General features: G+C 24.1%; 1 protein-coding gene across 2 annotated transcripts; it reads right to left on the reverse strand.

Annotated features, from left to right (window-relative positions):
- Positions 1 to 539: 539 nt before the first annotated feature.
- On the reverse strand, positions 540 to 18,176 carry LOC112598136 (protein N-terminal asparagine amidohydrolase). Of its 2 annotated transcripts, none has more exons than XM_025344496.1 (8): positions 18,135 to 18,176; positions 4,332 to 4,519; positions 3,219 to 3,284; positions 2,531 to 2,713; positions 2,322 to 2,429; positions 2,143 to 2,243; positions 1,394 to 1,555; positions 540 to 988 (listed from the first exon to the last, which is right to left on the reverse strand). In XM_025344496.1, exons 2-8 carry the CDS (start codon positions 4,516 to 4,518, stop codon positions 863 to 865), a joined length of 933 nt encoding a protein of 310 aa, XP_025200281.1. In that variant the 5' UTR covers position 4,519; positions 18,135 to 18,176; the 3' UTR covers positions 540 to 862. The 2 variants fall into 2 exon arrangements, with proteins under 2 accessions (XP_025200281.1, XP_025200282.1); XM_025344497.1 differs by lacking the exon at positions 18,135 to 18,176 and adding an exon at positions 10,894 to 11,147.
- Between the last annotated feature and the right edge of the window lie 5,980 nt (positions 18,177 to 24,156).

A 24,156-nucleotide genomic window follows, 5' to 3' on the forward strand; every position in this document is an offset into this window, starting at 1 on the left:
CTCATATTTTATCATCTTCTGGAACTTTTTATAAGTAATAAAAATAAAAAATTTTAAATCTATGTATACGTTTACAACCAAATCCATAAACCAATTATTATCCAAACGAATTAAATAACTAAATAATATTGGAACCGAAAAATATTATACCAACCAATGAATATTGTTACTACTTCAGGTTTAGGTTATTACTATAAAAATTGAAAAAAAAATTCTAATACTTCAAATGGCACTGGTTAAATTAACGGTATTTAAAATTTCGATTTCAAGCTATGATAAATACCTACTATACAAATATGATTTTGTGACGTTATGTTACTACAACATAAACAATTCTGCACTGAATTGCCAATGACAATATTACAAAAATACAACTAAAAAAAGTCAATCACAAAATAAATTATGATAAAAAAATATAATTATTGTACACTTAACATTCATTTTGATTAAAATTCACATGTATGAAACAATTGTTAAAAAAATAAATCAACATTGTTTTTTTCTGATTATTTCATCGTACAACATAAAATATAATATTACCGCAGATAAAACTTAATACATATTATAATTTACTTAAGTGTTTTGAAGTTCTCCATTAGCTTCTAAAAATTATAAAAACAGCTTTTAAAAAATCGAATTTAACTATAAAGGCACTTAAAAATAAAAATGAACAGCTTATAAAACACAAGATTAGGGCAAACTAAATGGAATGTTTTATAAATAAAAATAATTAATATTAAAAAAACTAACACTGGTAATTTTTTGTCAATATTATTTTACGTTTGAACTTTATAAAACCGTTGACGCATACAAACATTTGACATATTTATCGTTGGATTGTCGAGAAAAAGGCTCATATTTTTTAATAGCGAAATGGAGTCCACGTGCCAGAGTGTTCATCTCGTCTATAGTATAATGGTCGGTTGTCCCTGAATACCGTCACCGCCGGGAATGGATGATCTTGGACGTATTTTAGAGATGCTCGTATCTGAAATAAATTAATAATATAGATATGAAAACTTTATTTCAATTGATTATTTACAGCTATACAAATAACGTAAAAAAAAATGTAAAACACAAACACTAGCAAATATCTTACTGGTTTTTTTCAATATAATGTGATAAAAATATTTAAAACTAGAATTAATCATTTAGAAATATTTATTCCGATGAATTTTACTCCTAAAGATAAACAATTACATTTTTTTTTCCAAAAATATATAGCTACTAATATTTCAATATTTTCAGAGTATTATGAAATTGCAAATAATATATTAATAAACATAATAATTAATAGTACTATACAACTATCGTTTTTTGAATTCTAAGTACAGTAAGAATACAATGTAATGAGAATTATTAATATATATAATGCTTGTTATTTGATTCTTACGGCCATGACTGTATGCGGTGGTTCTACGTCGGGTGTAGTTGACAAAGCTTGCAAGATGAATTCATCGGATTGCTGAAGCCACAAATCGACACTGCGCATGGGCTCGTAGTTGAACGGTCCAATTCTCAGGAGACCCAAGCTACAGTCGTACACATCTAACACCTATTTATGGACAAAGAAAAAATACGAATTTTATACCTATGTAATTTTAACCATAAAACATTGTTTACATTGTTATGAAAATAATTCAATAACTGTAACTACAAATACCAAACTTGCTCGGGTACAAAAAGATTTGTATTAATCATATTTTAACTTAAATCGTGTATACGAGTATAGGTAAACATATCCAGAGTATAATATGAAAATTAAATTTTTACTAAGTTACTGATTAATTAAATTGGTATTGAAAGCTTAATTTATCGAAATACTCAGCTCATGAAGTTAGGTAACTAATTAACTATAATGGTTCGATATTTGATTTCTCTATAACAAAATTTTCAAATAATTAATTTGTTTAGAAGAATGAAATTAAAAAAGAAAGTTGTAGTCATTTAAACAATAAAGGCTTAAAAATTATAACGAAAATTTTATGTTGTAACTTTTTATGACTTAAAGTGATGTAAAAAAAAAAAAAAACATACATTTACCTAAAAAATTAATATACAAAAAAGCAACTTTATAATACCGTACATATAGGTACACTACTATAACACTGTAATACTAAAGTAATAAGTATTTATACACACTGGTTGCAGGCCTGTGAATAGTCGAGCAAGTCTCAGAGGTTGTTCAGGTCCTTTGTCAGGAAAGTTAGCCGGAAATACTTCACCACTCTTGACCATAACTCCTATGTAAGAAACAAAAACAAAAAATCGTAGATAAAATTGTATCTAAAAAAATATACGTTTAAAAAAAAAATCATTACCAGCTCCATAAAGCAATGGCCAATGAACGTTGTTTCGCATAATAGTGTTGAGTTCTCCAACACACGCAAGCACGAGTTCGATTTCAGTTTGATGTTTGTGAACTGCAACTATTTTTATATGCATGCACGAGAAATAAGTACATTAATATTTTTGTTTTTGTTAATTAATACCAACTTTTCGGTTGGAAAAAAAATTTATTGATATTTACCCATCAGGCTATAAAACACTTGTTCGCTATAACGCATCACGTGAGTGAATCCGCCGATCAAAGACATTTCTAGCCGGCCATCTGGGAAGCCCATGGACAATTCTTGGATCCTGTGCACCATGTTTACAACACATTCCTCGGTACACGAACCGTCTAGATGAGCGAATCCCACGGCACCAGAACCTAAACATAATGTGTATAAGTATTTCAAGAAAACAATCAACTCTGCATCATGTTTAAATCCAAGCGAGTAAAACTCAAAATACTATCCAGGAAAATAAATGTGAATAGAAGTTTAATGTGCCAGAAAAATTTAATATTTTTTTTTACCAATTTGAATACAAAGTATTCAATATGCTTCAAAGCAGAATTTGGCTTACACAATAGATAATCAATATTTTATTATAAACGCATTCTATATTTTTTTTTTTTTTTATTTTTTTTGTTAATTTATTCGAAAAAAAAAAATTAAACTATACTATGCTTAAGACTTAAAATTATTTTAATTCATGAAAAATCTCAATATCATATTCTGCAATCCACCAAATTATTTTACAGTGAGAAAAATTAAAATTAAAATTGAAGAATTTGTCGAACGTTAAAACTAAAAAAATGTCATGTGAGGTACATTGTTATAAAACCTATTTTATACACCGTAGAGTTAACCTATTATACAAAATAAACTTACCGGTATGTCGAAGTACAAGAATGATACAGGTGGTAACATCGTCGGAACCAATGATTGACACGTTTTCTATAAACATAAAATAAATATATAGGTATTACGTCATACATTATGTACCTAGATCAATATCATAGAATATTACTTGGCTATTTTTATTATATGTTCAACTTTTTAATGCGTAACGGTAGTGGAAGGTAGGAAATCGTTATACTTATAATTCAATAAATGTACAATAAAATAAAATAACCAAAAATATAGTTCATTTGATAATAATTGGAATACATCAACATATTACATAGGTTGTTAATTATATTACTTATTATAAATTATAAATAAACATTTCTAAGACCTAAATGTCGGCGCCCTTTATCGTGGCCATATTATGCTCATATGTACGAGTATTTAATTATTATTCAAAATATGGGCAGATATTCCTTTTTAATTTTTATATTTAGTAACATATATGATACCAGAAAGGTATTCATATATTCATTGAAATCTAAGTAGTTGACGATTAATAAATAATGAATTCACCCGACAGTGTACTTGAAAGTAAAAAAAAAAAATATGTCTTTGAAAATTAAACTTTATAATATACAATTCACAAAATAAGTAGAATCGATTACACTACCTTTAGATATAGAAAAACTCACGAAATAATGTCACGCTAATTAAATTAATTCTTTCAGCTAAAGAATGAGAACAGAGATCGGAAATACCAACGATGTAAACTGGGAAGTAATTATATGAAGTAAGTACTCAATTTTCAGTACGTAAAGCTATATTAATTATTGTGTTGCACACGTTCAATAACGTGTTTGATAACGCATAATTACGCCGATCTCACCTCTGATCTTTATGTATTCCAAGATACTTATAGAATCGAACATCGACGTTTTTATAAAAACTCGGAACCAATATGATTACAGGAAATTCCCATTATTAATATGCCATACTATTTTATGATACGTATCAATATATTACTATAAAAAAAAAATGTAATCCTAAATGTCGAAAATAATAAATAAATTTTAAACGTTAACCCTCCTACCTTGAACACGATTAAACAACACATATGGATATCACATTATTTTCTAATAATGAGAATATACGTACTGTCATGCGGTACGGTTACAGCCATCTCCCGTTGGCATACGTAAAGGAGCCCTATGGGCCCGACTACTTTTGTAGAGATGGTAAGTAGCTGTGATGCGGAATCTCGCAGTACCGGGTGGTTGAGGTACAGCGTCCTTGTGTCCGGCGGTGGTTCGTCCTGAACCACGCCTCGCACCAGTAACACCATCCTGCAGAAAACGAACGAATTAATAACAAATATTATAAATAACCTTATTTTTTTTTATTATTATTTTTTTTTATAGTAAGTTTACATAACATATAAATAAAGCGTAATAATAGTAATTACCGATGCAAAAACAAATTACGTCCTAATCATTTTTCTACCTCGCCTATAATTTATTATCATAAATAATAAACATACTCATATATTTATTTATATAAATTGATTTTTTTTAAAGGAAAAAGTATTATTGGATATAAAATCCAAAAAAATAAACAATTACTAACTAAATGTTTGACATAGTATTAAGAACAATATAGATAATTGTCAGTAATCCAAAATTTAAATTAATTAAACAAAAATAAATGTAATTAATAATATTAATGTTTAAGCTAACTATATTAATAGTATCTAATATATTCACATATTCTTTCAATGTTATTATATTAGTATTTAATTGTTTTATTTTATTCTCTATTAAATATATGGTAGTTAATTTTATTTTTGGTTTTCTTAATATACGATTATTCTAGACTACATTTTAACCTATAATATTATGTGCTTTAAGTTATCTTTTTCAGCAGTTCAATATAAACCAATAATTTACTAATATTTTCAACATAAATAGAAATATATACTGTTATCAAGAAATAATTTTGAATAAGAATTAAGTTAAGTTTATCAACCTACAAACATTAGAAGTGTACAACCTATATGACAAAAATTCATACATGTATTTATACTAATAACATATTACTTTACTTGTAGTTATAGTATTAAAAAATAGATAAGTATTAAGTATTGCATATTTAATCATAAACATAAAATGGTTGAAACTATGGATCATTCAATGAAATACCGACAAATATAGATACGAAAATTCAAATAGAAAATATACAATTTATGTAAATCTTATTTCAAGTTAAATGCACACTCTAAATTTGGGAGGAAATTGTAAATATCCGAAACACAAGTAATGTGTGAACATTAAAATAATTTTTTTTAAATACTTATGAAATAGTACATAAATCTGCTATAGATAGAACACAATATTATATTATACTTTGTAATGATGATGAAGATAATAATAATACAATTATGCTAATACAAGAAATATGATTTTTCATCGCATACATATAAATAACTTTTTTTTTTATTTAAATTTGTATGGTTTTTTGAATACTTTCACTCGTAGTTGTCATTTGTCAAAGTATGATGTTTATGAGTGAATAACACACGTTTCTAACAAATCCATACATTACAAATGAATAAATACAGAACAGACGAACTATTTTTAATACTTCTAAGATAAATATTATGTATACACATTTTAAACCACACTTTGTTCTCATTATATATTAATAATATAATATTATTCTTTAATATTGTAAAATATTCATATAGACGTATCAATACATGTATGTGTCTTGCGAACAAAAAAAAAAAAAAAATTCTCCATTTGAACAACAATAATATATTCAAAGTTAATTCAACTCGTATACAAACCTAACTCGTAAGCAAAACAATGAAAAAGTAGCTATAAAAACAAATTGATTTTTTATAATAATTATTATTACTTGGTTATTTTTAGTTATATAACAATTAGTAAAAAATTAGATATTGATTTTTTTTTTAATAAAACCTTGATTGATTATATTATCAATTATACCAATTTTATTTTTTTATAGATCTTGATAATAATATAACGTTAAATAATTGAAAAAAAAATTGTACTATTTTTTGTGTTACTGTAGCTTTTCAATCATAAGTTACAAATTGTTTGATTTGTTTCATTAATAGAATGAAAAAATCAGCTTAAAATTTCTTCGAATATTTAATAATTGATTAGTTTCAACTTTATATGTTTCAGAACATATCATAAATAATTACACAACTATAACTTTTACGTTATATATATATTTTTTTTTTTTTTTAAAGTGTGATTATCTAATTTAAATAATTTAATATAATTTAGATTAAATATATAACTATAATAATAATTATTTTTTTTTTACTTTTAATCGAATAATTCATTTAAAAGTTACATAATTTTTTCTTTAAGCAGTATAGAAAATTGAATAACATAAACATGGAAATTACTTTATATTACACATAATTAAAATCAAAATTCAAATAAAATGCGTAGGTATAATGCCCCTTTCCTATCGATAAACAAAAAAAATAATAGCTATAATAATAATCAACCTTTGGACCGAACACTGAGAAGAATTAACAACAAAAATAGACAATCGTTAGAAGAGTTTACTTACATTTCCAATGATAGTATGATAATGAAAAGTAGGTTTAATATATACAATTATTTTAAAAGATAACGCGTATCAAATTGATACTATCAATCAAAAGTATTACACCTTTCTATCCATTTATAACCAAAATATGTTTTTCAAAAACAAAATATTGACCGATTCCACGGTTCCTTCAAAACAATGCCTATTTTTAAAAACAATATACTAAAATATACTAATAAAAACAAAAGTTGAAGTAATTCTAAAATATAGAAGGTACAGCTGATAGAAGTTTTGAGGGTACTGAACATTCAGTAGGACGCAGTAACGGATTTTTAAAATATTTTATTGTAAATTTTTTATTGCTAAAATTGAATGCCGATTTATAATAGAATAGTGTAAATAAGTATGTTTAATGAATTTATTGGTATAAATAATAGTCTCAAATTAGTCTAAATATTTAAAAAAAATTATTTTCATGATAAAAAGTTTTAAGTCCTTACAATTAAGATCTTGAAATTTTTAATTACGATAAAATGACTAAAATCGTTGAAAGAAAAATTATTATTTTTCATTTTAATATCCAATTTTATCAAAATTCAAACCTAAAAATCTATAAAAAAAAAAATTATACACAATATTTATGAAAAGATTAATCAATATTGTTTTGAAAAATACTGAGAATTTTGTACTTTTGACCAACTGCTAGACCTATTTTGACAGAAAACACTATAGATATTAGATAATGAAACATCATTCTACTATAAAAAAGGTCTAAAATATATTAAGTCACAAAAAACACATTTTAAAACTTATGTATTTATCGTTTTGCTTAGAATCTTAAATAATATATAAAAATTATTCACTTTACCTATCAAATTATATTTTATGATTATTTTATGAAAATTAAAATGTATTACACTACTTATAAATATCTACAAATTCAATTTAATGGATAAAAACGGTTGACTTTAAAAACATTTTAATGTATTTATTCTTAATAAATCAATTCCAATAATATTATGTAAACCTATATAATATAATTACAATGTTTGTATTAAAGTTTAATAAATAACTACCATTAAGAATAAGATAATGATTTAAATTACATACGCATATAGCATAAATGCCAATTGAAATTGAAAATATAAATACCTAGTTATACTATATTATCAAATGGATTACATCATTTTGGATATAACATCGTTCGGGCAATGCAAATTATAATTAATGCCGTTGGATTTTACCTGATAAATAACAACATAAACATCATGAACTACGCACAATATTCTGATGAATATAATATTAAAATGTAGTTTTTAACACAGATCACGATTATATTAAAATACCATACCATTAATATTTTATTGAAAAAATATACACAACAAATTAAGTCTTAATATCAATTAATATAACTCAAATTAGGTAAAAAAAATTTTTTATGAAATAATTTTGTCTAAATCAATTGTTTTTTTAAACTCACAATTTAAATCATGTATTATATGTTCATAAAATGAACTTTTATCTATACAAATTGATCTCGTCACGATAAAATGATCATCGACGCAATCAGTACAAAATCCGTTTAATATGATAAAAAATCATACTATATTATACTGCGATGTTTTGATTTTTTTTATTGAAACTATAATTAAATTATAAAAACTATGTAACAAACTAACAACTATACAAGAACTGAAAACTGTTCAAACATAATACAGATTATTATACAGCTAAAACAAAAATATTTTAAATAAAATAATTAAATTTGTCAATTGCAAAAAAAAAAATAATAAAATTAATAATAAGTGTTTTAAAAATTTAAACTGCAGATGAACAACATTATAATAGAATAATGTACGACATTATTATTATATAAGACATTATATTATTGTATCTAGGTATAACTAATTTTATAGTAATAGTAAAACCGTGTACATTACTACAATATCATACAGTAGATTTTAATTTATTGCAATTAACGGTTTAAGTTATCCGTTCTACTCAAATAATGTAGTTTAAAAATACATTATTCAATTACAGTGCACAATGCACAATTTAATATTTACACAACGTGACTAATACATGTATATTATAAACTAAAGATACATTGTATCAATAAAAATAATAAAGACCCCTCTGCAGAGTTATGCAAATCGTATGTACCTATATATAAGGGGGTCGTCTAAAACGAAAAAATATTCAAAATATAAAACAGTTTAAATTATTCAAATTAACGTTGCATTAACATATGAGGTACCGGGAGTCAACAACCGTTCCATTGTTTAGACATAAATATATAAAATATAACAAGGGTAAACTATAATGTCATACTAAATAGGTTAAAAACAAGATGTTAGATCAGATTAATACGTGTTAATTTATAGTACATAATAATGGATAAATAAATTCGTTCATCTAACTTGCATAATATATTTCATAATTTACATACTTGAAACACCATTAAACAGACTATGCTAGAAATCAAGGGTATATTAATAAATTACTGCAATGCAATGTTACCACCTAAATTTAAAAAATTTCCTAATCCATCATTTATGTATGTAAACCGTTTGCGAAAAAAAATTATTACTTTAATAATAATGGTAGTTTGCTATATTTATAACTTGGTTTAAAAATATATCGTATGGTTTAACAATGCTCATTGTTTATACACTACAAGGACAAAAGAACATCGTATAAGTATAAGGTATATAGTACATACCTACGAGTATGAATGCAAATTTATATTTTTCAAAAAGCATCGGTAATATTATTTTCGTACATTCGTTTATTATTCATTATATCTTTTCTCTTTTTTTTTTTTTTTTAACAACCGCTATTTGATTCCCACGTCTACATATTAAGACCGATAAGATAAAACTAAATTATTTCTCGATTTTATAATTCAGACCTACAACAGAGCAATCCAATGTGACCCAAACTTTTATTTTGTGCGTAAAATCAGAATTCTATGCTTTGTTAACTTTTGTAAAACATAAATGATAAAAATATTATAATACATACACATAGATGTATTATTAGATTATAATTTTAAACGTGAAATATACGTTTTGATTATTACTTTAAAAAATTAATTTTTACAAATGTGAAGCAATAATACTGTACTACATAATGAGCCTAACTAGATTAATTTTTGATGTTATTCTCGAACATTATTATAAACCTTGCAGAGTACCTACGACCTACCTTAACTTAATTTATGGAACAATTTTAGGCGATTTTATTAAAAAGTTTCTTAAGAGCTAAGGTGATAATACGCCAATAAAATAAATGGTAATATTTTTTATAATGCCACCAATACCAAATTTCATCCACTAAAAATCGTTAAATGTACATTCACTTATATACTCAAAAATAGAGAAATTATACAGTAAATATGATAACATTTTTCAAAATATGGAGAATTATACAAAATAAATATAATAAAATAAATTCACAATATTTTTATAACTTAAAATGTAAAAATAATGAAATGAATTATTAAAGTAATAAAATGTATTTAAACAAATGTAAATTATGAAAAAAAAAAAATTTAAACAAAAGCTTTACACGAAATGTTTGAAAGAATTAATGGAAAATATTTATAATATTATTTTGTGATTTGTAGATCTTATAACTTTTTTTTATTAAAATATTATATAGTGATACACAACACCAAATCAACAACTTTATTTCTAAAATATTGAAAAAAAACATTTAGATAGCTATATATTTATATATAAACACCAAGTATCTTATGTCTTGAATAAAATTTATTGATTTTTGCAAAATCATTAAACTTGCAGTGGATATAATAATTAATATCTGCGTTATTAACTTAACAATAGTATAATATAAATATTAAACCTACTATTATAAATTAATATTGTACATTTGAAGTTGAAACAATAAAGCAAAACTCAAATTTCAGAACTCGCAAAACGTTATAAGTTGTACCAAACACTATTTTTGTTTATACATAAAACCAGAAGAACAATTACACCACACTACACTATACCAAGTTATTATGATACTATGATAATGAATAACATTAATGATGATTGTATATATAATGATTATTTGACAATAACAACAGCGGCTAGAAATTTAAAAAAACAAGTTACAAACAAACCTAATTCGATGGCAATTTACTGGGCAGTATTATTCGTTGATGAGACACTATTAAACCGGTCACAGACACTAAACTTGCCGCACAACAATCAACCGTTTGGCGACAAAATAAAAAATCCGTATAATAAGTACGCGGCGCGGGTTCATCCGCGGACTGCAGCGGTATGAATTTCGCCGGAACGATGAGTTTTATTTTTCCCGACGATCGACGACGCCGCCGGTCGACACCCCCTCGGGCACGCACGACCACTATAGGATTGGATTCGCGCGAAGAATTCTTCGACGACGACGGCGGCAAACCGGTTGTGCTGTGTGCATTGTACACGACTGCCGCCGTCGTGGCTTACTGGGAGACCGCCGCGCCGCCACCACTTTCCACCGATGACCTATCTCCTCATCCACCCGCACACACAAACATGTATATAATATACACACGGATCTTTATTTCTTATAGAAAGTACCGTTGTTTTGTTTTCTTCTTTTTCTCAGTCCAACAGTCTCTCTTTGTCTAACTTCTCTCTAGCCATCACGACTATTATCTCCATAGTGAGCATGTGTTCCGATAGAAGAAGACCCGCTCCCTCGTCTATAATACACACGCTTATCGCATACATATAATGTGTACATATCCGTATAGTAAATGATCGAACCCACAAAATCTCCCTAAAAATGATACCCTAAAGTAAAAAATTTTTTTAGAAAATTTGTCTTTAAATCTCAGAGTTCAAACAATACAAAACAAAATATTGTTAGCTCAAGAGAAATAGACTCTAACTAAACTCTAGGATGCAATTAAAATAAATTTTTAACTTTATTTATACAAAATCATTAAGTTAAATATTTCAAAAAGCATACAAATATTCAAATATCGTCAGAAAATTGGAAGAGAGGATCTACCTACTATAATAACAGAAATTACACATATCATGTTAGGTCATTTGAGAGAAAACGGCATAGACTTCTTAACTACGCGTATTATGCGGGGCAGTAAATAATTATTAAATATGTAGAGAAATTGCGTACTTTTGCAATATCACGTCTACACTAAACGTACCACAAATATACACGAAAAGTTCATGTAGAAAAACCAGTTCCAACTATTCTTTCATACATATGTATGTATATATAATATAATATTATTTGTTTAAATTTTAATTAACTGCCTATATAAAACATTTCACCAACTCTATGTTGATAGTTGAATTTATACATCACGAATACTTTGATACGAGTATATCAACAAATAAATTACGAAGTCAAACTTTCGAACATTTCACTCCAACAATTTCATTCCAACAGAGGTTAACATAGTTATTTGAATAATAAAAAAGAAATATTTTAAGCACGAATAAATGTGTCACTAAACTCGGATTATTTCTATATTAAACTTATTAATCAACAACAAAACATTATATCCAACAATTAAACTATTCCTTTTTACTAATTATAATTCTATGATTTATATTAGGAATGATATTCATTATAAAATATATAAAAAATAATACAAATAATAATAACAATAAAATATTATAAAGATTCTTTTACATTAGGAAGTTAAAATTGGCACGTACTCTCAAAATGTTTGGTTCAAAAATAACTTATACAAAATTCCACCAAGATTATTATTATTTTTAACATACCAACCACAAAACATTTTAAATGAATAAATAGCAAAAATAACAGTATAACGCGAAAACTCATTCTAAGTAATTAGTTTCAGATTATTTTATCCTACCTACTTCATTTAGAGTGTAACTGTTTAACTATTGTGATTAAATTAAACTATAATAATTAAACTTCGAATATTTTTAATTTTTTGTACAAACTTATATAAGTAAACATAAAGATGAAAATGCATATATATATATATATGAAAATAATAAAATGAGTGATTCATCCAACTTATATGTTTTAATAATACGTTTATTAAAATTATTATTTTTCTAATTTTTAGTAGGTATATTTAAAAACCATATATTTAAATATTTTGATATAGAAATTCATTTCTACTGAAAATGTTTAAACAAGTAATTTTTTATAAATGATGATACTTCTAGATTAAAATTCAAACGATTAATTACAGATACTCAACCTAAACTTGAAATATAAAGAATAAATAATTCTTTGATAATTAAACTTGCTTTTATAGGTATATTATATAAAATGGATAAATAAAAATTTAATTCATAATACTTTTAATACTCAGCGCAATTTTCAAAAATTATAACATTTTAGTATTAATTAACTACTACAGATTTTAAATCATTAAAAGCTCGCATATTATAAAAAATTATTATATTTATCATAAATATAAGTAACTCGAAAACTATTCTCATTTAAATTTCGATTTATATCCATAAAAATTTTCAAAAAAATAAATAATCTACTCATAATCAAAATTAAAAAAATGTTTTTCATTAAAATAAATAAGTTGATATAACCACAAGACCCTTCTAAATGATATGCATAGATATATATTTGAAAATTTCATAATATATTATAATTTAAATAAAAGCATAAAATGAGGGTTAGCATACTTGTTAAATCACCACACATTAAATGAGTAACTGAACTTTATTATAGTACTCGTTTCAAATAACCACAAAAAATTTAAATACGAGTGTATGCCTTAAAATAACAGCAGTAGATAATCTGTAATACTACAGTTTATATGAATTTCTATTTCTCAAGCTAAAATAAGTACCTAATAAATAATAACTAATAAAAATTTAAAAATATGTATACTGTATTCCAGGTAATTACAAGAAATTAACATTAATAATAACATCACATATTGTCGTATTGATGTGAATAAATAACGGCTAAGCGTAATTTTATACGTTGATACATATTAGTGGAAATCGTTGAAATAATTGTTTTAATCATCAAAGTGAAACGCCATTGCCTTATTTCAGTAATCTGAATAAGCAAATGATATTAAATAATATACTTCAGATTATTTAATTATTAATACTATTGAACTCACTATTAAAAAATATATATGCTAAATTTATTAAAAATATAAGCATTAGTACTAAATAAAAACTAATATACAGATAATTCATATATTCTAACTGTTAAGCCATAATCATTTTGTATTTCGTAAGGTAAAAATGTTTTTTTTTTTTTTTTAATTAGCCATAATTTAAATCTTAAAAGATAAAAAATGATTTTACATTACTATGTTTTGTCTATATTTCACGTGAGCAGAAAAAGGAAACAAACACTGTACTAAAATACTTATAGTTATATCTTAATCTTTTAGTATTATTACTTTTTAATTCTATCTAGTAATTAATATATAATTAAAATGCAATGTCTATAATTTGTGATTCAAGTTTAAAGAAATATACTGAAATAACATTTTTTGTCAGATATTTTATTTCTAAAAAGGTATTTAAAATAAAAACAAAAATAGAAAAACACAGCACACTGTTTAAATAAAATTTAAATAGTTATTAAACAAATATTGTACTAACTACCTTATACGATTATAATGTTTAAAATATATACGTATATTATCATTTTTCTTACTTATTTTTTTTCTTCGTTAATACCACTATAGTACAAAAATATTTTATTTGCTTTCGAAAAAAAATATAAATTTTTAATTTAATATAAAACCAGAATTAGGTAAAATTAATAAAATATAATGTGTGTTTGCACACTTCTAAAACACAAACATAAACTGAATATACTCGTAGTTTCTTGAATTTACTGAATCGAGCACATTTATAACACCTATACTATAGTTCAATACCACCATTCACTTACAAATTTAAAATATAACTAAGATTATAATATAAAATAATCAAAATGTAATAAAACGTGTTTAACATTAATACAACTAATATATTTCCAAATAAGACAAATCGTTTTATTCTCAGCTATATATAATACTATAGATAACATGGGTATTAACATTTATAAGGTATATAGTATGAAGATTAAGAAGGAACGATATAAAATGTTATAGTGAAACAACACAAATGTTTTCAGTTAGTCTTATACAAAAAGGACTCTGACCATTTATAATATTATAACCCAATTAAATGATAGGGCACTCACAAATGATATGAGCTCTTATCAACTATCATGTTTTATTAAAATATCCAACAGATTTTTTTTTTAAATTAACAGCCGCTGCGATAAGTCTATAATATGATACTTTCTTGATGAATGTAACACATTAAATACGTAGGCGTCTAATAATATAATGACCATTGATGCTGTAGAAGAGAAAGAAAAAAACAACTGGACGTTAACCCTACCACTCCTACCGCGGCATAATAGCTATACTATAAGGAGACCGCAATAACGGCCCACTGGCCACTGAAAGGAAAAACTGGTATAACGCAATCATGATATTAAGTTAAAGCTTCTCAATTATATAAATATGCGTGTACTGTAGGAACCCATTAAATGATGACGTTTTCGTACAAGAAGTCTAACACATAGCTAAAAGCTATAAATATATCACCAAAAATCCTTCATGATATAGTTTTATTGTATTTGCTTACATGCAATAATTACACTAATTCAAATTATTATAATTTTATGTATAATGTGAATAGAAAAACATTTCTTCAGCGGTATTCAAACAACACATACAAAATCTTAACTATATTAACGATATAATTTGTTAAATTTTAGAAGTCATATTACAATAAACTATGAACTGTTAAAATTCTGATAGAAAGCAAATATATAAACGTCTCAATCTGTGAATGTTATCTCCCCTCAGAAAGAACTATACACATCGATAGTGAAATAAAAGACTTCCTACAGAACCCAAACGGATAAATAGAACAGATATGAAAAATGTTGCGGCATAATTGCTGTAGAAGTAGCAGCTACAAAAAACATCTGTACGGCATCAATATCCACTAAAGAAATATTTTTATTAAGACCGAAACTAATTATAAAATATAATATGTATAATTTTTAGAAAACGCAAAGAAGATATTTTTACTAAAACAGGTGAAACGTTAATGATGTTATCGGACATATTTTATAAATTACTTTATGTTGACGTTTTTAGGGTGCATCAAATTCTCAGCCCCAATTATATTACAATTACAGTATTCAAGTGGAATATTAATATATTATAATAAATTATATCATGCATATAAAACACACATTGGTCCGAACCATGGAGCGACGACACCACGTCGTTCGATCGTAATCAATCAACTAACATAGTGTGGTTACGAATCATCTACGATGCGGGGTCGGAGTCCTCGACGGTGCGTCGATAGATAATAATCCAACCGTCACTGGCACGTACCTACCTATAATATTATTAACCCGTCGTATATTAATATTACAACCACAAGAAACAAGAGGCGGACGGCACGATTTATCATTCGGTCGCCGCCACGTCTGTCATCTGTCCGAAATGCAAACGATCCGAACGATGACGACGAACGGTCGTCGATGTGTCTCATACACCTTATGTACCCGATAATAGCATAGCACCTACTATATGTTATAATAATAACATAGGTGCATAGGACGGCGTAAGACTATAATATTTTTCAAGAGTGAACGATAGTCGTTTCAATTTCCGACCACTTAGTCGAAAACACGATGAGACGTGGGCGGCGTGTTGGCCATACAGTGCGACTGTTGGGAAAATAAATGCAAGTGAGTTCAACGACTGCACAACGTTTTAAAAACGTATACCTATACAATATGTGCAATATGTATGTAGAGTAATACCTATATTTTATAATATACTCGACGACCAGATATAGAATAAAACGTCATCGCAAAAACATGAAAATCAATAGTACATAATATGTCCAGGTAAAACTGGTACATATACACGCGATATCATTATACACATAATGTAGATATAAATATTTATAAATCTAATTATATCCATACAAATTATACCTAACTAATACTCATTAAATTATTTAAAATTAATGACTTATTACGTTTTAGCGTTGAGAAAAATCAATTTTTCTAAACTAGTAACTTGGATTCCGATTTAAGTATATACTATAGCACGACTAACATATATATATATATATTAAAAAGAATAACAACGAAGACGACATGCTGAACTCTTTTTATTGTAGTAATAATAATAAATAAATTATTATATGACTGTTTAAAATTCATCTTGACTACGATAAAATGCTATTATAGATCAATTTTTAATTAATTAAAACTCGATATAAATTAAATCCTAGTTATAACTCGATATATGATAATAATCAAACAAATAAACAATACAGTACAATATGTAACCACAACCACTATATTATATTAAATAATAAAGAATTAATATCATTTAAATATAAAATAATTTGTTTAATGAGTACTGAAAATATGTAATATATCTCAATAATATCATACACGCTATATTCTATCTAACCAAAATCGTTGAGATATAAATCTTACCTAGCTAAAATCTCTCCTAACATAAAAAAATACATATATATTGAAGTATAAAGTATTCACTTAATGAATAGACAATAGTTAACGCGAGATTAAAATATTTTATTGACTAGGTATGAACTTATTACCATATAGGTATTATTGGTAATCTTAAATAAAAAGTTATCATAATTTTCTATTGTCTCATTTAAAATGTTAAGAAATTACTTAATTTAATGTACTTATTATTACTTACATAATAATTATAATACATTTTAATTTATTAACTATTATTTACCTGTAGATGTTCTTAAACTTAGTTGGTTTATTTTCATGCATAAATTGAGTCACAACATCATATTAAATTATTTATTTATTAATTATCATTTATCATTATGATTATAGGTATAAACTAGAAACAACACTGATAAAAGAAAATATTATTAATATTCAGTTAATCATTAAATGCCTACCTACTAAGAATTAAACATTAAAATATAATAATCACCTTACAATATTGATTAATTAGTTTAAATAACCATGTTTATCATAAGCATTTATAACTCCAACTAGATAGTTTAAAATAATAACTAATGCCTATAAATAAACTTTTTTCATGTTTAGGTTATAATTGAAAACTTAATAAAAAAAATTATTTATAATGAGTATTATATTATATCCAACTAACTATAGTTATATTCTATATCATAATAAACTACCCAAGATTTATTCCATTATATATATACCAACTAAATAAGTATACTATATTACATTATAAATTATCATGCTTTAATTTCAGACATATAAATAAATAATAAAACTATTAACTGTATTACGTAGCAATAAAAATCTTACCTTAATTATTTTTATAGAATGATGTATTTTATTTTGATACAATTTAGTATCAGTAATATTTTTTGAAAATTGGTCAACTCCATTCTATAATAAAAAATTAAATATGAGTACAAAATTAAAAATTACGTGATAAAAATTGTTTATATTATGATTTATGGAAAGAGACAACAACAAACTTGATAACAAATAAATATATCTATTATTATATTCTCATATTAATAATTACTCATAAGGCATTCACTATTTTTTTTCAAATAAACAATTTTTAATTTCACTATATTAATTATAATTTAGAAAATTAGAGACCTTTACATTTATAATAATAACATAAACTGTTAAAACACTGATGTTGATGGTTTTTATAACTTTTGAACATTTATTTTCATATCTATTTTATATATTAATAATGACAAAAATATAAATCAATGTTATAACTTTATAAAATATAAAATAATTTTAAATTATCTCTTATAGCTTACATTAATTTTCTAAGCACAATGATAATAGAAATACATAACAAATAATCTGAAAGTCATTAAGGAGTTCATATTTTTTTTTATTTTTTTTTTTATATATAGATTAGAAACATGACATTTAATTTTTTTCAATCACTAAAATCTTTTTTTACATTCTACAAGTTATTTTTAATTACTATAATACATGTTTAATTACTTATTAAGTAGATTAATATAGTAACTATAAAAATTTAATATTCAAATTAAATTTGAAGTACCTAAGATATAAGAAAAATATTTAAATAAAAGAATATAAATATCTAAAAAGTAGAAAAAAAAATCTAATGAATATTACTATTGACTACTTATTAATTATAATAAACTATACTTTAATAAACATTACTTTATTTTATGGATAATTGTTCAAATGAAAATAAAAACAATATGATTTATAATTTTAAATGTCATTTATTAAATGTTTAGCATACAATGAGTATTTTTACACATAATAATTATGTTAATTTAACTATGTCTAAAATTAAAACAATGAACGCAAAAAAAAAAATACTTAGGTAACACTACTAACAAAGTAAAAAAATAATTCCAGTAAGTGGTTGAATACTTTATGAATGTATAGGTATTTTGTTAATAGTCATCAGCTATAGCAATTACAATATTATATCAAGTATTTAGTAATTTATTCTTTACAGTAATATCCATTGAATTACCAACTAAGTAAATATGAAGTTATAATAAAATTGTATCAATAAAATATCTGAACAAATATTGGGTGCATTAAGAATATACTTGGAATAAAAATTTAAAAAAAAAATAAGCAATGACATGAATTCAATACATGAATTTATTGAGCAGATGACATGTTGAAATATTCATATTTCTATACTATTAAAACATAAAATGTAAGATAAGACTATCTTAGAGGTTTATATATTTCATATTTATAGATCTTGGACAAGATCAACTGCAAAACGATGAATTATTACCTATGGCGTAAATTTACAAATTACATCCATAAAATATTAAAGGAAAATATCAGTAGAAATATAAATAACGATTAACGACATACAATAAAATCAGATAAGAGACAAAATATTTATTAAATGAGACAGGCAACATTAAAAAATTAAATAATAATAAATGGATACTAATCATATTTATAATTTATATTTACTTTTAAGTTTTATTATTCAATAAATTTAAAAATCAATAGATTAAAAACATGATAAAAATATATTTGAATTCTGAAATCAACAGGTATATTAACACCTGCCAATTATTTATGAAGCATATTTAATAACCAATAACTATTTAATAACATACCTACTTCTTTAGCTCTAAAAAAAAAAAAATTAGAAAGTTTGGGATACCAATTGATTAGTAAATATAATTTTAAAATGTAATAATTTTCCATGATTCCATTGTAATGGAATTGCACTGTGATCCATTAATGTTAATTAACTATTTAAAGGGTGATTCACTTACCATGCACCCTTCCTTTTTCTTCTTCAATAATTTAATTATTCAAAATTTGATTTTTAATTTTCCTAATTTACTTGAAAACCATATTTTCAAATTATTAAGATTTTTTGTAATACTTAAATAATGTCCTTTGGAAATACAAACTACTATTTTCCACTATTTTCCAAGTGAAGACTGCTTTTTATAGCAAATAATTTTTATGAAAATATTAAAAATTTTGACATATCATAATCAAAAATCAAACAAGTACTATTTAAATTAGTGCACTAATAATGATAGCTCTATGACAATAGATTTGGAAGAAATGGTAATTTGAAAATATTAATGATTTATATTAATTAAAATCAATATTTATAATTTGTTAAAATGGTTCAAGTACCTAAAATAAACACATATATTTGATATTTTTTTAAAGCCATTTTCATAAACCAATATATTTAAATACATTTAATATAAACATTTTAATAACTGAAAACATCAAGATTAAATTATACATCTCACTAAATAATTTATAGTAAAAAAGAAGAGTACTAATTTAAAAAATAAATTTACATTGCCATATAACAATTTTAAAGTACCTGGTACAAAAAATCTCAAAAAATTGAAGTATAATCTAAGTGTAGGTATTTAAAAATTTTAAAAATTAGAATTTTAAAAAATCCATTAAAAAATGAAAAAAATTGAGGTGTACACTGTACATACTTAGTGAATCACTTCATATTTGATATTAATTAATCTATCAGAAAAATATGTACCTAATAGGTTTAGATATATAAGACCAAAATAAACCATAAGTATATAAAATGTATATTAAAAAGCCAAAAGTTTATTCTTTCATAATTTTTATATTATAAAAGAAATACAAAATTATTTTATAAACCAAAATAATTTTCAAACATCAAACAAAAATTATTTTACAAGAACTTTAAATTTTATGATTTATCAAACAACTAAATAATAAATATAATAATAATAAATATATCCTAGAAAAAATTATAATAGCTTACTTACGATTATTGTCAGCATTTATCAAATAATTCCAATGGTTAAACATTGAAAATTCATGCCAATTATTTTAGATTAATCTCGCCCTGTTATAACACAACAAAAAATTGTTTACAAATTTAAATTGTAATAGATAATAAATAAATAAAAAAAAGTGTACACTGTATAAAAGTTATTTTAATTTAATTGAATAAAATCAATACATTTTCATTACCTATCAAAAATTAAAATTACTTACTAAAAATGAACTATAAACACAAGAAAAAAATGAATTTAATATATATTGTGTATAATGTATAAAATATGAATTAGAATTAATGATTCAATACTTAAAAAACTAATAATAATATTAATCACTGATTATAAATGAACCATTCAACATTTCAACGTCAACTCCTTAGCACTATATCTAACAGTCTGTGTGATAAATGATAATGGATATTAATTATTGTAAATACAGTAATTCTGTGTTATTATCTTGAAATTTCTGAAACAGTGTAACCAACGTTACGGACTAATAAATATATTATCGTACATCCCAATTTTAGGAATAAGTACGTCATATTATTATTATTATTTTGATTATATTATTATTTTATGTTTACACACTGTTTACAGTATGTATAATATTATACTCATAGGCGTAGGGTTTTTTTTTTAAGGGTGAGTAGGGGGTTGTAGCCTTCCTAGGAGTAGACATGTATCAACTCGTAGAGGGCTTCGTCTGCATTTTGGGGGAGAGAGACTAACCCCCCAAGCCCCCCTAACTAACTACGCCTATGATTATACTATTAACTATTACAGAATTCACGAAACATTATCTTAGTTTTTGGTATATTCATTAGGTTAATCATAACTAAGACTTGCAGGATTTACATAATACCTAAGTAATTAATAATTATCCTAAAAGCTAACAAAAAATGTTCTAATAAATTACCAAAAATGCACTAACGGCCTAAATAACTTTCTTTCGATGTAGTAATGCCATAAAAAATTATTAAAAATGTTTATAGACACGCATTCACGTAAGAAATATGACAATTAACGCTTAACTTTTGGTGCCTATTTTTAACACTTCATCTAAACTAATCTAACAAATAACAATAGTACAAAAACAAAAATTAGAGATGCACAATAAATAAACAATATCTACTGAAAATATATACAATCGCAATATATATTATCCACCTCTTTCCATTTAACCAATTAATATTTGTTATTTTGTTCTTACTTGTTATTTTGTTCTTACTTGTTATTTGTTTGTACAAGTGAAAAATAAAAACAATAATATTTCTCAATATAATATTTTAAATTTAAGCTAAAAGCTTAAACCACGCCTTCATATTGCATTAAAAATAAAAAATATAACATAAAAAATAAAAATACTAAATAACAGTCTAAAAATGAAAAAAAAAATGCGAAATAAAAGTATAACCTTTGAAGTAGGTATCTATCACATGAAACGAATTATGTACTTAAAAATTAGAATACATTGTCCTAGAGCACCCAAAAAGTAATGGACTTTGCATTGAAATCTTGGAACTATTGTAATAATCGTTAGACCCGGGCCTCAATATATTATTGTTAATAAGTTTTACTATTTATAATTTTGTAAAGTCAAAAACTAAAAATAACCTTTAATTGAGTCATCACTCATCATAATACCATAGAATAATAAAATAATAGATAATTACAAATAGCATATAGGTAAAAAGATTATTCTTTAAAATTTATTGAGCATTAAGAATTAAAATACTTTCCAAAAAATAATTTTGAAGTAATGAATTTTTTCTATCAAAAATAATATGTCTAGCTGAATAAGACCATAGATATAATTAAACAAGATTAAAGTTTGAATTTAAATAGTTAAACTGATCAATAAATTATTAAATAAATTATTTTTGAGATTATGACAAACCTATGACAAATTTTTATATGTACAACAGTATATCTAACTCAGCCCACCAAAGATTCATTAACTCCCTTTTTATTACTAATTATAAATACATTTTCGAGTCTTTTCTAACACATAGTAGTTTAAAATCTAGTTTTTACTAGTGTCAAGCCCGAGGTGTCTACTAACACCCACTTAATAATTACCTATGAGTTATAACATTCTCAGTCTACAGTTAAACCATAGAATCGGCGCTACTGGATATCTAAAAAAGTTAAAAATATATGATACCTATTATATAATTGTATGTATAAATTTTACAATTTTAGTATCTACCTATTATAATTTAATCTTATAAATATTAAATGAATTTTGTCCATTTAAATATATTTTTAATGTTAATGTAAGTGTTGTAACTTTTTATAGCTATTTCTTATAAAGTTAATACAAATAAGTATAGGTACTCCGCAGAAAAAATATTTTAATGATATCTATAATGTATACGTGATAGATATATACGTAATTAAATAAACAAAACAAATGAATTGGTGTAATATATATATATATATGAGTAAAATAATACATTTTAGTTAGAAATAAATTAATCAATAAGTATTTAAATATTTAATAAAAAATCTTGTATACAGTAAGGCTTGAAAATTATTTTATGAATGTTAAGATACCTATTTAAACTCTAATTATGTACGACCTATTAATTTAAGTTAAAATTGAACCTAACCTAATCTACTTATTTTAAAATTAATTCTTGTTGAAAAATACAACACTTATGACAAGTACCTAATTTATTAGTTTTTACCTAGATATTACTTTAATATTATTATAGAATTTTTATTTGCTAAGTGAAACACGATGTATGTTACAAGGTTGTTAGCTTATTATATCTATTATCTATTTAGTATACCTACCTATTATGTAGAAACTTAAAGATAATATTTAATTGTGTTTATAAGTTACGTTTTAATAACTCTACGATTCATTTTGACAATTTGACAGTGATATTTTCATTATAATATAATTGTAAAAATTAAATAACATTTAATTTCAATAAAATCTTTCGTTAACAATATTATAGTTTAAAATAATTTATTGTTATAATAATCGTATATTTTATGTGTAAAATATATGTATATTAAAGTGATTTAAATTA

This window comes from Melanaphis sacchari, unplaced genomic scaffold, assembly GCF_002803265.2.
Source record: "Melanaphis sacchari strain LSU unplaced genomic scaffold, SCAv2.0 Contig45_pilon_pilon, whole genome shotgun sequence".
NCBI lineage: Eukaryota > Metazoa > Arthropoda > Insecta > Hemiptera > Aphididae > Melanaphis > Melanaphis sacchari.